General features: G+C 41.7%; 1 protein-coding gene across 1 annotated transcript in view; it reads right to left on the bottom strand.

Moving 5' to 3' along the window:
• Positions 1 to 2,897: 2,897 nt before the first annotated feature.
• The window catches only part of SLC9A4 (solute carrier family 9 member A4), a 37,137-nt gene continuing 24,117 nt past the window's right edge, over positions 2,898 to 15,917 (bottom strand). The window contains exons 9-14 of the mRNA XM_064143615.1: positions 10,192 to 10,288; positions 8,125 to 8,256; positions 7,252 to 7,339; positions 4,007 to 4,233; positions 3,910 to 3,927; positions 2,898 to 3,424 (exon numbers count right to left, since the gene is read on the bottom strand). Of these exons, the coding sequence (XP_063999685.1) occupies positions 3,365 to 3,424; positions 3,910 to 3,927; positions 4,007 to 4,233; positions 7,252 to 7,339; positions 8,125 to 8,256; positions 10,192 to 10,288 (622 nt within the window). The 3' untranslated portion in view covers positions 2,898 to 3,364. The remainder of the gene's footprint in view (positions 3,425 to 3,909; positions 3,928 to 4,006; positions 4,234 to 7,251; positions 7,340 to 8,124; positions 8,257 to 10,191; positions 10,289 to 15,917) is intronic.

The raw sequence follows: 15,917 nt of genomic DNA, 5'->3' as shown, positions 1-15,917 counted from the left end.
CCTATGTCAGCTCCATGGCCTAAGGACCACACCACGAGTGCTGATTTTGCCCTTAAATTTCATATGGAACCTTGGTAGCCATATCTGATTGCCAGCCTTTTAAGACCTTACTTTGTATGACAACTCATTTTCTTAAAACAATGTTTTCTTTGAGTCTTTGTCCTGAAGTATCGTATACTCCAAAATTCCTCTCCCTCTGTGGTTTGAATGGGGGAGGAAAGGCACGAAAAACCTGGTACTCCCCCTCCCCGCCCTGTAGGCATGAAGGGGGGGAGCAAAGGGCCCTTCTGGCATGAGGGGTGCTCCATGCATCGGGCTGGGGATTGGCTGTGGTCTTCGCACCTAGGCAGTGGTAACTCTGCTCTTCGTCTAGGAAGAGTATAAATATTGGGGTACTTCCCACCTTGGGGTTCTCGACTTAGAATTCTCCCCTGCCTGGATAGCTCCTGCAGAAAGAGTCCCCTGGCGCTCCGAAGGACAAGCTTCTGAGGAGCAGGAGCATCCCTGCTTTGGACAGCTTCCACCATAAGCACCCCCTTTATGCAGCTTGATAGGCCTTAGAGAGCAAGCGGACAAGCATCTGGACCACTCTTTCTTTCAGCCAGCCTGACTCATCTGTGAGTAAACTTTTGGCTCAGCCTGATTAATAGTGGGGAATTCTGTGTTTAGTAGCTTAGCCTTTTCCAACATCTGACTTCCAAAATAGTCAAATCTACCTATGGTATCCTTGTAGATCTTCTCAATCTAACTGAATCTGCTAATTAGAACTGAGCTAATTTCTGTGTGTAGTTTCGGGGGCGCTTTTTCAGGGAAATGAAATAACTCTTTTTCTATATATTCCTGACTCGGCCACATTAATTCCCTGCCTCCACAGCAGTCTTACATCTCAGCATAACTTGCTAAGGGATTGAGATCCAGCACAAGGCTTTTTTTATAAAATACTATGTAGAGCACTTAGTCTTTTGGTGGAGCCAAGTTTATTTGTTGATTGTCAGGTACAGAGCTGTATTTCATTGCTTATTCAGTGCCAGTACAAAAGCCTACCCTCATTTAATAATGTGCCACTGCTCTCATAATAGGAAGTTGTATAATTTCTCTGGCACAATAAGGAAATGCAAACATGACATGAGTTTCATAAAGATTTGTACAATTTCAGTACTGATGATTTATTATGACATGCTAAATGTAAAAGCTGCAAACACAAGAAAAGAGAGGGAAGGACTTTCTCCCCCCCACACTTTGGAGCCACTTTTCAAATTTGTTAGTTTAGATGCTACTTGTCCTGCATAGGATAATTCATTGTAAGAAATATGAAATTATAACTTGGACTTAATTCTTTTTTCCTAGACCAGGTCATACAAGGAGAAGCATAAAATCATTACTATCTCTAATTCTTACATCTCTGAGTCTTATGTGTCCCGGGTTGGGGGAGGTGCCCCCCGGGGAGAAGTCGACTCAGCACAACACAAAACCCATCCTTTTTGAAAGTTAGGGAAAGATGAAATTGTATTTTCTTATAATATAAGTATAACAATGTAAAGAGAAATAATAACTAGAGAAGGAAGGAAGGGGAAAAAAAAACAATACAATAACCTTAAGGGAGATGGGGAAGGGGTCAAGCGGCGGCGAAGCAGCAGAAGCAGCAGTAGCCAAAACAGCAGCCGGGGAAGATAGGCGAAGCTGCAGCAGCAGAAGCCAGCGGGAGAAGGGGGAGAACAAACTGTGCTTCTAGACATTAAGTTCTTGATGCTCCAATGAAATTATATTAATTTATCTATTGTTGCCATTTATGTGGCCTATCCCTGGAATGTTCATCTCTCCCCTATGTCTGAGCTAGAGGATCAGCTCAAACAGCCACATTATGGTAGCATTTACAGTCTCCAAGTCTGGCAGCTAAGCCCAATTGAGTGGAGAAGAGAGAGGGAAACTTGAAGAAATCACAAATGAACTTCATTCATTTCTCATTTGTGAATATTAGTGTAGCTGTAAGGGTATGTTTCTGGACTTCTGGACTCATACTATACCCTTAGATAAACCAGCTCACCTACAATTTCAAGACACAGGTGACAGTGGCAATGCTGCTTTCATTTTGCAGAAAAGAGCTCCATCAGAGGCAGAGGTATCTAGGATTTCAGAGTTTATCCAAAATGACTCAAGACCATAGCTTCTTGCTTCTACCACTAGGGAGATCAGCTGTTAAGACTGGAGAATGAGTGCACAGATACATTTGGAAGGGAGCTCAGCAGGCATGTTGGGAGGGAGGTCACAGACTCCAGCATGTGTCCTGCTTATTTCTGCTCTTTTGTTAGCAAATGCTTCCCTTTACAACACATAAGAAAACACTCAGCAAGACGTGAAAAAAGCACTGGAAGCGAAACACTCTTTCCTGCCAGCCAGCAGGAAGCTACGTAGTTAAGCTTCCCTTACCTTCTACACCACTTCATTGCTTCTTATCTGCAGTGTTGTTTCATACTCAGTGTGAAGAGTGGTTCAGCACATTGGCAAAGTGGGCATGGGGAATGGAGGTTAGATGTTCTGCAGTGAAGCCTCCCACTTGCAGAAACGTAAGAATATTGTACACATTCTCACTGTCCCATGCTTGCAAATAAAAGGCTTCCTGAGAGCAACCCCTGTCTGAAGAGTCCTCTGGATTTGTACCTACAAGGATGCATCCTTTATTAATCTGAAACAACTGTAGGTCTGGTGATAGCTGCCTACATGTTGAAGCTGGTTGAAGTATCAGGAGTTACAGACCATTGCAGCAACTGAATTATTACTTCCGCAAAACCTGAGATGGCAAGATTCCAAGCTGCTAGAAATATTCACTACAAATCCTTTTGACTTAAGTACTTGTTTAGGCATTTTCAGTGACATTTAGGTACCCTAAAAATGCCTTTCCTTTTTTCACCTCTTTCCTGGAATATCTAAAGTACTCTGAGGTCAAAAGCACCAAGCTAGTTGGAGTTACCAATCTGGGCACTCATGTGCCAAACATGTCCTTCAGTGTTTTTTTTCTTCTGGATGCAGGCCCTAGTGAAGAACAGAGGAAGGCAATGTAAACTTCCATCTGTAGCATTGTGTGTGCCTAACTACATGTCCAAACCTTTATGAAGATTAGGTTCCACTCTTTCCTGCAGTGTTTTATTGAAAAGAAAACTTAGTATAAACATAAGAATGTGAGTTTTCCCCAGGCTACAAAGTATGCTTTCAGTGTACCTTGATAGAGCACTTGAATGTGATACGAGAAAAAGTGCACAGATCTCAGAAGGAAGATTGTGGTTTGGTTCATGTAAGAGCTTTGTTATTTTCTCTGGAGCAGTGCACAAAGGACCCTAGGGATGCAAACACTGCCCTTCTCAGCTCCTCATATAGCTAATGGCCTGCCTGGTGCCATTGCTTCTGTCTCCTCTTCTGACTCATAACTCTCTACTTCTCCCACAGTGAATCAAGACTTTGGCATCAGAACTAGATTGTCTGCTTTGGTGAAATGATGATGGTTGCTTGAATTTCTTCAACCTAATGGATTGGCTGTGCCTGCTCATCTGTCCAAGCATATCATTGGAATCAGCTCTTCACAGAATCACAGAATGTTAGAGGTTGGAAGGGAACTCTAGAGATAATTAAGTCCAACCCCCCGACAAAGCAAGATCACCTGTGACAGGCCACACAGAAACACATCCAGGTTGGATTTGAAAGCCCAAGAAGGAGACTGCATAAACTCTCTGGGCAGCCTGTTCCAGTGGTCTGTCACCTTCACAGTACAGAAGTTTGTCTTGATGTTGATGCAGAATTTCTTGTGTTGTAGCTTATATCCATTATTCCTTGTCCTATTACTGGGTGCACTAAAAAGAGTCTGTCCCCTTCCTCTTGACACCCACCCCTCAGGTATTTTTAGACATTAGTATTAACCCCTCTCAGCCTTCTGGTCTCAGGACTAAACAGTCCCAGTTCTCTCAGTCTTTCTTCATATGAAGACTTCTAACTCATAATCCTCTACTTCTCCCACAGTGAATTTAGACTTTGGTGTCAAAGCTAGATTGTCTGCTTTGGTAAAATGATGCTGGTTGCTTGCATTTCTTCTTTGACCTGATGGATTGGGTGGGCCTGCTCGCCTGTCCAAGCGTACCATTGGAACCAGCTCTTTCTGGCAATGCTTTGCTTCGAGTGGATGTATTTGGGGCTGGGGTCTGGACGTTACTGGAACTGCAGCATTAGAGCCACTTCTGTGGTGATCTGATGGATAATAGACAAATCATTCAGATTTTGACAAAGAGAAAAGAGAATCACTATGTGTTGTCAAGGACAGTTAAAGGGTATTCAATAAAATACAACATTACAGCTTTAAAGCCTAGGACTGAAGCGTTTCAAATCACTGCCATAGAATAAGAGAGCAGGCAAGAACTGCAAATAACCCTATTTTTTACATTTGATCCCAAAGCTGGTGATGAAAAGATTTTACTGATCTTGCCTCTACCCTGAAATCTCAGTGAACAGGCACAACCAGCTATCTTTTAGTGCAGAACAGAGCTGCTCAGTGCCTTCACAGTGCAAGACTGCTCCTTTACATAGCTTGCTTTCTTTTTGTTCTGTTTTGTTGTTTTGATTTTTTAATACCACAAATACACCAAATACCATGGTTGGAAAGCATTGTGAAATTCACAGCAGAAGACAAAAAAAAGGAGCTAAGGCAAAAACTGTCGTACCATCAAAAATCAAGTTTACCAGGCACTTGTCTGGTGCCTAATGATAACTGAGATGAAAACAGTTTCACCTGAAACCTGGAGTTTGACTCTAGGGCGCATTGATTACGTTGGGTGTGTCACACCTGCTCCTACCAGCTTTCTTTGCTACAAGTACACAATAAAAAATTGCCAGCAATAGGCCAATAACTGTTTTTTTTTTTTTCATTCTGCTGAGTTTATAGAACACACTTTTTCACTTTCCTTAAATCCACTTGCAGTCTGGCTATGCACTGGCCAGTTAGCCAATTTAAGAAACAGCTTGTAACAAGGTAGGAGGTTTTGTGAGATAAACACAAAGGTCTATGAATACTAAAATTAAACTCTATTCTGATGTAGTTAAAGCACACGTGTATTAGCTATTGTCACACAGTCAAAATTTATCAAGCTATTGCCACATGATAACTATGCTGTTATTTTAAGCTAATACTTCACAGTTGGCACAAAGTAAGAATGAGTGCATCAGCACTTACCTCTACCAAACAGACATAGATTTCCTTAACAGTAGGACCTGCTTCTTGCAGGTCATGTGAGCAAACATACCACACCAGAAGCAATCAAGTAGGATAGGCTTTCTTAGATTTGAAGGGCTTTCACCTAGCCCTTTGTGAGCATCACAGCTACAAAGTATGTGTGATATGTACTATCAAAGAAAAAAATCATTTATATGAGTGGCAGAAAGAGCTGTTAAATGGTTTTATGGTTTATGATCATTCCTGAATGCATGGTTATGACTTTTTGAACATGTAATGTATAATAGCTAAAACAAACTTGCTGGAGGATGCTTCCTCCAGGAGGGCTTCCAGGCATTTATATTGTCTCTGTAAATGCATATGTGCATATATGATGCACGTTCTGATTTCCTATGTACTGAGTATTCTCAGTGCCCAAATGCAATTCATCTCATTCTTAAAAAGTTTATGGGAGGAATTTAGGACAACTTCCTCCTGCTGCAGACATTTAAAGTGGTATGAATGCTACACAATAGGCCTAAGTCAGGGTGAGAAGCTGGACCAATAAGTTTAATTATTTGTATAGATCACAAGGCAGGGTTCAAATTCATGTCTAGTTATTAGTAAAAAAGTCCTTGCATTCATGCTTCAGGATTTTTCTCTCTCCACTGAAATGATATGCCTGTCTGTAGTAGTACTTCATCCCCTGAAAGTCCCTGAAAGGCATTTAGGTCTGAGGCTGCTGTGTAGAGTAATTTGAGTCTCTCAGAAAGACATCAAGTCCTGACAAATGGAACAGAAAAGAATCAGGCGCATGGAAAAAAAATTAAATCCCCTTAAGTAAGTTTTCTCTTACTGTCTGAACAGAGGCTAGAGATTTCTGTGCTCCTGCCATTGTGTGTGTGTCCAGCCCCAAAGCAATGTTTTACCTACACAGATATCTTTCACTTTGTTCTCTTTCACAGTAAGACAGGAAGGGAAGGAAAAATAAATATTGTACCTGTAGGAAAAAAAAAAAGTCTTGTTGTCTGAGCATTTTATACAAAGTTAAAACGTTTGGTTTCAATGGCAAACCTAATTTTGACATAAATGAAAATCACTTTTTCTAAGGAACACAAATGCCTTTCAGATTCACATAAAGAAACTCAGATAGGAGTCAAGGAGATTACAAATAGAGACAATGATGAACATTCCAGTGTCCTAAATTCCATGTTTCTCTCTTAGCTGTTTTGCTATGTTTTCTTGAGCAAGTCAGTGTTGCCACACCCTCTGCCCTGTCTCCTTCAAGTGTGAGGATGGCTACTAGTCAAGTTGTAGTCTGGATTCAGTACCAAAGAGACATGTTTTCATATCTCTGTGTCTGTGTATGAGGCAAGGGGAGACCAGGGGATCCAGGAGCCTGCTACAGGAAAGAGTGTCTGTCCATGGCCAGCTACTGAAGGAACCTACAGTGTATGGGTGGGGTAGAAGAGCATCTGTGCATGTGTGTGTGTGTGTATGTAAGTCAGAGTATTAACAGCTGCCACGGGGCTGTGTCCCCAGGAATTCATATGCCTGACTAACAGGCTATTGTTCTGATCAGCCAGAGAGCGGGCCCGCATGAGACTGTCAGTGCTGTTTGTGTGAGCAGGAACACCTGCTCAGCTTCACTACCAGCAGGGCCTGGGGTCATGGAGCTGTGGCAACTTCACCACCACTGGGCTTATGGGCTCGGCAGCTCCTAATGAGTTTGTGTGCAATGGTGCCTGTGGAGTTGCAGGGAAAACATACATGGCTTACATGGATGTTCTCATGGCTAGGTCAAACTGCTGGGATCACAGGAATATTTGTGCAAGAGGGAAAAAGAGAAAACTGGGCGGAGCTGGAATGAGATTGAAACTACTGCAGTAATGACCATATAAACAACACAGATAGAAACGATAGGAGAGAAGGGCGTAGCTCGTTTAAAGAGGCCAGGGACTTCCATGAGAGTATTCATTTAGTACTGTTAAATCTACTGAACAACTGGCCAAGTTTCGTTCACTGCAGGAGTAGGATACAGAATAATGCACTTTCATTACCTGTAAAAGTAACATGCCTGGCCTTTCGTCTAGCATGCTGGCTGGGGCCCTGAGGCAAAGAGAGGTAGCGTACTTCTGTGCTGCTAGCCTGTGTACGAGACAGAAATGTGTTCAGTACTCGTGACTGCCTCTCCAGTTTGCACTTATTTGGTGAAACAGTAAGGAGAGATGGTTATATGCTTTTTTCTGTTGTGCTTTTGCACCTTTACAGCCAAATTTAGAGAGATGATAATAAGACTAAATCCTTGGCTTGGATGGTTGAGTTCCACTGAAAATGTCTGTCTGATGTAACAGTCCAAGTTGGGATTTTTTTTACGGTCAGTAGAAAAAATATATTCTTCTAAGATTATTTTTTTCAACTTTAAAGACACTATATCCAGCAAGAATTTCAACTTTAAAGACATTTAATATATGCAGCAAGAACTTATTTCTGTTCCTTAACTCTGATTATCTAATCTGTAAATGCCTATGCTATCCAATGCCTATGTTTGGTCAGACAAATCTTACTGATCAAGAGCCCAAACTGTCAATGTAAATTGTCAAGGGCTTTGCATCAGGCCTTTTGTGAATCCACAAATTCACACAGCTGTTAAATACTGTTTTGCACATGATGCAAGAATGCAAGTTCCTTTTTTTTTTTACTACTTACAGCATAGTGGCTGATTTCTGACCAAAGTATAAATGTAGGGCAGAAAAATATTCCTGTCCACATGCTAAGTGAAGCTCTTTCTTCTTAGGTGCTGTATGAGGATACTGAGCAAAGTATCCATTTTAATTATTGACAAAATCCAATAAAACTTGGTGTCTCTTTCCTTATTTACACAGAAGCAGAGGTATTTTTCACGTTAATAGTAGTATACATACAACAGGTGCCGGTCTACCCCAAGGTAAGCTGTTTCCCTTCCTGCAGCTCTGCCGCAGGCTGTGCTGCCGACGGATGAGGATTTCTTGGGCTTGTTTCTCATTTGTGTTGGTAGGCAGGGTGTGGCGGTTGTATGCCGGTGCCTGAAACAGAAAATGTACCCAGTTGGTTCTCTTTGCACTTGCCCCAGATCAGCCACAGACTCACCACAGCTGTCTTTGTTATCACATGATAAAATGCACTCTTGCACTAACTGCACTGCTGCAGAGCAAGAAGGGAGGAAGCACGAACATAGCTGTAAGTCTCCGACCTCAAGGGCTACATTTTGATGCCATTTTTGGTAGAATTATGCCCGCTCAAAGTGTTCTATAAAAATACACTCACTTGCACAAGGCTGTTAACTTCTCTGGGCTTGTCCTCCTTTTGTCAGCCCTGTTCTAATCTTACCATTCAGAGTTACAGATCTAAGGCAGATTCTAAGGAAGGGACACCTGGTTAACCCACCTCAGAGCCTTGTCCTACATAATACTGAGCAAGTTGCAGATATGTCCAGGAGCAAGAGACTATATTAAATAAAGTACATGTCCATAATGGGACGCACAGCTGAATTGCTTTTCCATACACAGACAAACTGCACCTTCATATTGCCCTAAAAATGCATCTTTCAGGACAAGCATTTTAATTTATTGCACGTATTTTCCTTAATGAGAAAGTTTCACTGAAGTTTATAAACTCTTTTAAAAAGCAGACTCTAATCTCATTTGTAAAGCTGGTCTAGTGAGCCAGAGCAGTAGCAGGCCTGCAAAGCTGGAAGTGAAGTATTAGAAGAGGCTTTATTTTACCCATCTCTCATTTCCAAAAGCACACAGTTCTCAGTACTGCATAGGAAGTGACTGGCACAAATAGTCATTACTGTAATTGATTTTGAACAGAGAAAAGTTAATTTCACTAATCTAAGAGGCAGCCATATATGCATATTGTCGCCAGTAAGATAAGAAATTAATACCATAAGGATAATTGGCCATGGCAAATCAAACAATATTAGGAATGAATATCACATTAATAATGACACATTTAAATCAGGAGGGTCTAACACTTTCTAGCAAACCTATTACACAAGGCAGCCCCATTTATCTGCATAATGTCAAGGTTACTGTAATATATCTTCTACCATGTATTGCTGAGGAGAACACTCAGTTGTATATTCTGGCCCAAGAATCAGATCAAGTAGGTATTATACACTGGGCTGCATCAGAATTAAGACAAAGTTCTACAAAGCAAATCCCTGCTGAGGCATTATCCCCCCTGTTTTAGAGGGGGAAAAGCTCGCAAACGTTTACAGTGAAAAGCCAGAGGAGGTGCAATTATTTTTTCCCTTTTTTCCTCCCATGGCAAAGGTGAAGCATTGCTCCCACGCAGACACGGGATTTACCAGCCTGACTCTCAGCTGACTTTGGGCTATGCAATGTTTACCACCACTGGTCCACCCACTTCCACAGGGGAGTTTCGCTTCTGCTGGCAACCTGCCCGGCGGCTGCCTGCTACGAAGTCCTGCACCTGTCCCCGGGTGCTGTAAGCAGCCTGCCCAGCGTCGGTTGCCTCGGGCTGCTTACAGCAGCTCAGCGGCCGCCCAGCCTTCGCCTTGCGGGCGCTGCGTGACCCCAGGCGGAGGGCTTGGCACCTCGGACTCGCCCGGGGACGTTCGGCGGGCTGGGAGAAGTGGTTGCCAAGTCACGGGTAGCTGTGCTGCAAGGGAAGCCTGACCTCTACAGCTCGCTCACAGAAATTTCTGGCTTTTACTGCTGCCGTCAGGTGAAGAGCTGATGGGAAAACAGTGCTTTCATGATTGTTGGTTTTATTTCACCCAGGAGTGTGCCCCAAGGAAGGAGTCCTTCCCTGCCTTCCTGTCCCCACGCAGCCTCTGGGCCAGAGTGGCTGAAGCCTCCGGGCTCATGTTTCCCACCAACGTGACCCGAGGGCTGGTCTCAGTGCTACCACCCAACACGGCTATGATATCAGAAGGGCAAATAAGAGCTTTCAATCTGCAAATAGCGTGCAAGAGCAGGTCGCTTACGCACCCTTTGTCGCACTTGATACAGATTATGTGCCAGGACATCTCTCATGGACTCCACCTCTGCAGGGGAGAGCCTACGCAGATGTCGATTTCTAGCTCTCCTGTAAATAAAAGTTAAATATTATGAGTCGTTTGAATTTTATTGCCATAACATGATCTATTATCTATTCTTAGTGCTAGGATGGAAGGCTAGGGAGAGGCTTCCACTGACCAAGTGACACCACACGTTCACCCCAAGATTCATAAAAAACGCCAGAATTTGCTCTTTCCCGGGTTTTGTGGATATCCTGGGTAATTATAGTGGACCCTAAGCCCTCACACATCTGGCTGCAGAAACTCCTTTTCTTTCTCAAAGCTTCGTAATTAGCTTCTTATTTAAGGTTTAGAATTGGCAGCAACCAGCTCCCTGTTCAGAGAGGTACGGCAAGGTTCCTCCTCTGAATGCATTCTTCAGCATGATCTAGCAGTCTGTGCCTTGCGGTCTTAACTGGTTTTAACTTCTTTGAGAACGTATAGCAAATCCTTAGGAGTTTAAGCACATGCCAGTGAAGGAGGCAGAGACCTGCCCTGTTTCCTCACCTGCGGTCAGGAAAAGGTATAGGGTTTCCTTGCTCCTCAGTCTGTTTCTTCATTTAAAATGAAAGAACTACGTAAACGATGGTTATCTTTTTGTTCTTTAATAAACTGTGACAAGAAGCCCACAGTCACTTATAGCTGCCTCTCCTTTTCACTGGCGAAACAATGGAGGGAGGCTGCTGAGAAGCGTTGCCTTGTTTTGCTAAATCGGTCAGCCCGTCTGAGAGTTGGCTTTTGGCTGAATTCCCAAGAAAAGAAAGGGAAGTAGATAGTATCACCCAGGATGAATCAGTCTTAATTCATCTTGTTTCTGGAGGTTGTTTTCCCCTTTCTCCATTTTGTTTTCTTGCCTTTCGTTTTTTTGTTTTGTTGTTGTTGTTTTTTTAAAGGTAATTGCAAATGTTTATTCTTAGGTTAGTGATGTCCTTGAAGTGTTGCCTGCAGATTGTACTATTAAAGAATGGATTATATTCCATGCACAGAACTGCCAAAGCTTTGTGTGCATTTATTTTGCATTCCTTCTAAAATAAATGTAAAACTTTTAATAACAAAGGCAGGTGAATTCCACCCAAAATGCTGAAAACATAAGAAAAATATTGGAATTTGTAATTGCAGATGGTTTGTGCTATAATCTAACATGAATATCTTGAAAAACTGTAGGATCATCATGAGCTGCCTGGAGCCTATGTTTTACTACCTCTTACCATCAAGGAGAGAGTGAGTACTGATGTCTTGACCCTGTCCAAACTCCCTGGAATACAAGAATTAGTTCCTGATATATTTCAAGTTCTCAGAATGAGTTTTCATTCTGCATTAGGCCAAAGCTGAGATCTATAAAAAATTCCATGAAGTAGAAAGAAAGGGATAAATTAACAATAGGTTAAGGTGTAGTGTTAGAATTAGTGCTGGAGTAACCAATAAGTTAAAGGATGTCACTGAGGCATGAGGAGCCTATGAGTCTATCATTCAGCTATCAGCAAAACAGAGTGACAGAAAAGGTCTCCCTTTCTGGATTTGACCAGAAATGTTATCCTGGCCCTGGTGAATCCTTCTCAACAAACATTTAATCCACATTCATCAATTCTTCACAACAGCAACAAAGTATTTACCAGCAAGGAAAGATGACCATCATCATCACCCAATTCCAGACCAGGTGGGTGAGTTCGTTGGTTGTTTGTTTTTGCACCTGCCTTCAAATCTCAGGGATAGCACTGAAAGAAACCAGGGATGCCACCAAGTTTCCAGGCTTGGATGTAACATACCCTTATTCAAGACCAGGTTGGATGACGCCTTAGGTAACCTGGTCTAGTTGAGAGGCATCCCTGTCAGGGCAGGGAGGTTTGATTAGGTGATCTCTAAAGTCTCTTCCAGCCAAGGCCATTCTGTGATTCTACGATTCCTTACTGGATCTCTCATGCTGCAGGCTGTGGGACAGTCCATGTATGCTACTTTCAACAGCAAGGAAACCAGTTTCATTGCTGTCAGCAGCCCCTAATTGATATCCCTTTGGGCAACAGAGACCTAAGCTACATATGGGAAAGCAAACACAAGCACAGACCCTAGGCATTAATGGCAATCTAGCCTGTTAATGAGTAGTTGTTTGTAAAATGCAGGCTTGGGTTATTTGTGTAATGCAAATTAAATTGCCATAGTTGATGCAAGTGGTTTTGACATAGTAGGGAATAACTGTCTCCTGGTCCATACTTCTCTGAGTGTCTATACAGGATCTTTGTACTTTACAGTTCAGAATAAATAAGGTAAAACAGAACTCGAATCATCTCTTTTCCAGTCAAATACATGAGCCCATCCACCTGCCAGCACAGAAGTGGCCAGTTTTAAGTAATTTAAATTATTATAATTTTGCTCATAAAGTGATTTACAATAGAACAAATAAAATTCCTTGAATTGCAGCTGAACTGGGATAGCAAGAGAACTAGCAGCAGAGATTAGATATTAACATACCCAACTGACAAATGTTCAGATGTTTGATAATAAGGACCAGGTTACTTTCACATTCTGCAATATAGGATACATTAAAAGAAGAACTTAAAAGAATTGCAAAGAAGTTTTGTGTGTTACCAAACCTAGAAATAAATCCTTACTGAACCTATTTCTTTGTTCTTATTCAATCTTCCAGAACATTACAACAAAGCACAGCACAGGAGATATATTTTGTGAAGAAAATATTGGAAGTATAATAATGCCATGAAAGTTGACTGTCTCTCTGTAATGAGTACCATAACAGTACCTATTTCTTCTGTAGACATGGAGATAGTTGATACATGGAGGAAATAAAATACTTTCTACAAACCTTGTAAGAATATTTTTTTATATATATTATTTTGAATATTTTGAACTTTGTGGACTCTACTGCAATCATCCATTAGGCATAGCTCTTGCACAACTGCACCACCATAAATGTCAACAAGGCATTTGGTTCTGATCTGTACTGTCCTGATACATTCTAAGAGTTACCAAAGTCAGTATTGTAGTAATACAAAGCCAGCTTTAAGTAAGCTCAGCATCAAACCGTCTCTGTTGGTCATATTTCTTCCATAAACCAGCCATACAAACACAATTTTCATAATATCTGTTTGACTCCAGTTTTGCCATTTCTGACATTATTTCTAAGGCATATATTCTCAAAAAGATAATAAGAAAAATGCACCATGTTGATCCTGACATAGATTCTCTGCTGTATGTACTCATTGGCAAATTTCCCTGGTCTGCACTGGAAATACTTAGTGCATGTTGGACACCCACTCCACCTGCAGGCATCACACCATCATGAATGTAGTATCTGAGAATAATTCACAGTGACAAAGATCTACTTTGGTTGTTATGGAGTGTTTACCCTCATGTGCCTAAAAGCTTATCAGTTGATCAGAAGTGCTATTGAGAGAGTTTTCTCTCTGGCACTGCAAATACACTATACATTGACATTTGATTTGAAATCTTCACTTGCTTGTGGGCAAATTTTTGTGTCATCACTGAAGACAGGGACCTTAGGTGCAAATTATCTCAATCATAGTGATTAAACAATTTATGAATGCACTAAGAAACCTTTTAGTCTTAGCAGCTTCATTTAGTTGCTTAGGCGACTGGAGGTAAGAACTGCTGCACTGGCTCAGATCAGAGATCGAACAACTAGCTCACTCTCTGCTGTCCTCCAGCACTTAGCAGCAGAGACTAACCAATAAACATAGCTGAGGAAACATTTATTTTTCTGCAGTACTCTCACAGCCTAAATTAATCAGAATCTTTCTGAGCTGATCAGAATGTTTCTCTGTGTAGAAGAATCTATACATCAGAGGTTGATGCATACTAAAAGTCAGTTACAGACAGAGTAGAGTGGGCAAAAATTAGTTTCTCATATCAGCTGTTTATTATAGAATATTTTTTCAATCTAAATTCTCTGCTTAGGAGTGAATTTCTGAACTATGATGAAGCAATTTTTCTTCTTTCCTCTTTTCCTCAGGAAAAGAAGTAGAATGCTGTTTGATAGCCACACACAGTCCACCAGCCTTGCACATTTTCTTTTGGCTCAGAACAGCAAAGGGAATACAGCAGACAGAAAGGAGCCTAACAGACATGCAGTCGCTTTTAATGTCACCCATCTAGCAAAAACATAAAAGATCTAGAATGAAAAGGGCTAGATCTTATACTGCATGCTGACATCAGTTTCAAGAAAGCAGATGGATCTTGAAGTGATTAAGCTGAAGTTTTAGGAAACATTTTAATTTAGTATCTACTTGGTATTTGGGCTTTTGGTATTGGTTTATATGATCTTTAGATGATTTGGTATCAATTTAGGTGATCATTTAAAAAAAAAAAAAGAAAAACAAAGAAAAGAAAAGAGGCTTGGCCCTGCCAGAGGCTGCTGCAGAACGGAGAGGTTGAAGGATGTAGCAGCAAAATGCAGGTAGTGGCAGTAACAGCAGCCAGCAGAAGCCCAGGGAAGAGTTTGTGGGCATTAAGTGCCTGGACAGTGTGTTAGAAGGTGAAGATAAATACATGCACAGCAACTAAAGTATACAGGAATGAAGATTTGCACAGCAACTAAATTATACAGGAATGAAGATTTGCACAGACCTCCCTGCAAGAGGGTAGTTCCCTCAGTGACAGCTCCCATAGTTTCCCCTGGTCTGTTCTAATCCAAGTTGTGTTATTATTTACTAATTATAGAATCACAGAATGGTTTGGGTTGAAAGGGACCCTCAGATGTCATTTGATCAAGCCCACCCTGCCATGAGCAGTGATATCTTTGGCTAGATCAGGTTGCTCATAGACTCATCCAAAATTACCTGGAGTGTTTCTAGGGATGGGGTTTCAAACGTGTCTCTGGGCAACCTGTTACAGTGTTTGACCACCCTTGGCATAAGACATTTCTTCCTTGTATCTAGTTGAAGCTACAGTCTTTTCATTTAGTCACTCCTTGTACTGCCACAGGGCCTTTTAAAGTGTCTGTCCTCACCTTTCATGTAAGGCCCTTTTAACTATTGAAAGGCTGCAGTAAGGTCTGCTCTGAACCTTCTCTTCTCCAGACAGAACAACTCCCAGTCTCAGCTGGGCCGGATACAATAATTCCTGTGGGGTTGCACCAGAGTGGAGCAGAACATTGGACTCACCTCCCTTGACCTGCTGGCCTTGTTGCTTTTGGTGCAGCCCAGGATACAATTTGCATTCCTGACTGCAAGCACACATTGATAGGTCACTTCCAGCTTTTCATCTATCAGTATCCCAATCTCTGCAGCCCTGCTTTCAGTGTTTAACTAGACAAATTTGGTAAAGAACTACCAAAATATGTCAAAATAGTCTGAGGGAATGTAGACTGAGTAGCAAAAAACTGCAAATGCAGTAGGGAAATCTGCTCTCAGTAAAAATCCATAATTGGGATAACGGAGTCAAGACCTGAACTCTAAGCTCTCCTGCCATTGTTCCAGCACCTAGCAGTGTTCAGAAACAACCACTGGCCAGATAAGTGATGAGTATGACCACACTGAACCACTGCTGTGAATTGAAGTAACCAGAGTGGCTACTGCACTTGAGTTATAATTCTTCTTCAGAATCGCTCATCATTGAAGAGAAGCAGGGAAAATGCCCCTGGTTTTAATTTTTGCTCTCTGAACAAAGAGCCAAAGTGCAAATACAATG

Source organism: Pogoniulus pusillus, chromosome 5, assembly GCF_015220805.1.
Source record: "Pogoniulus pusillus isolate bPogPus1 chromosome 5, bPogPus1.pri, whole genome shotgun sequence".
Taxonomy (NCBI): Eukaryota; Metazoa; Chordata; class Aves; order Piciformes; family Lybiidae; genus Pogoniulus; species Pogoniulus pusillus.
This window is presented reverse-complemented; position numbering and strand designations above follow the sequence as displayed.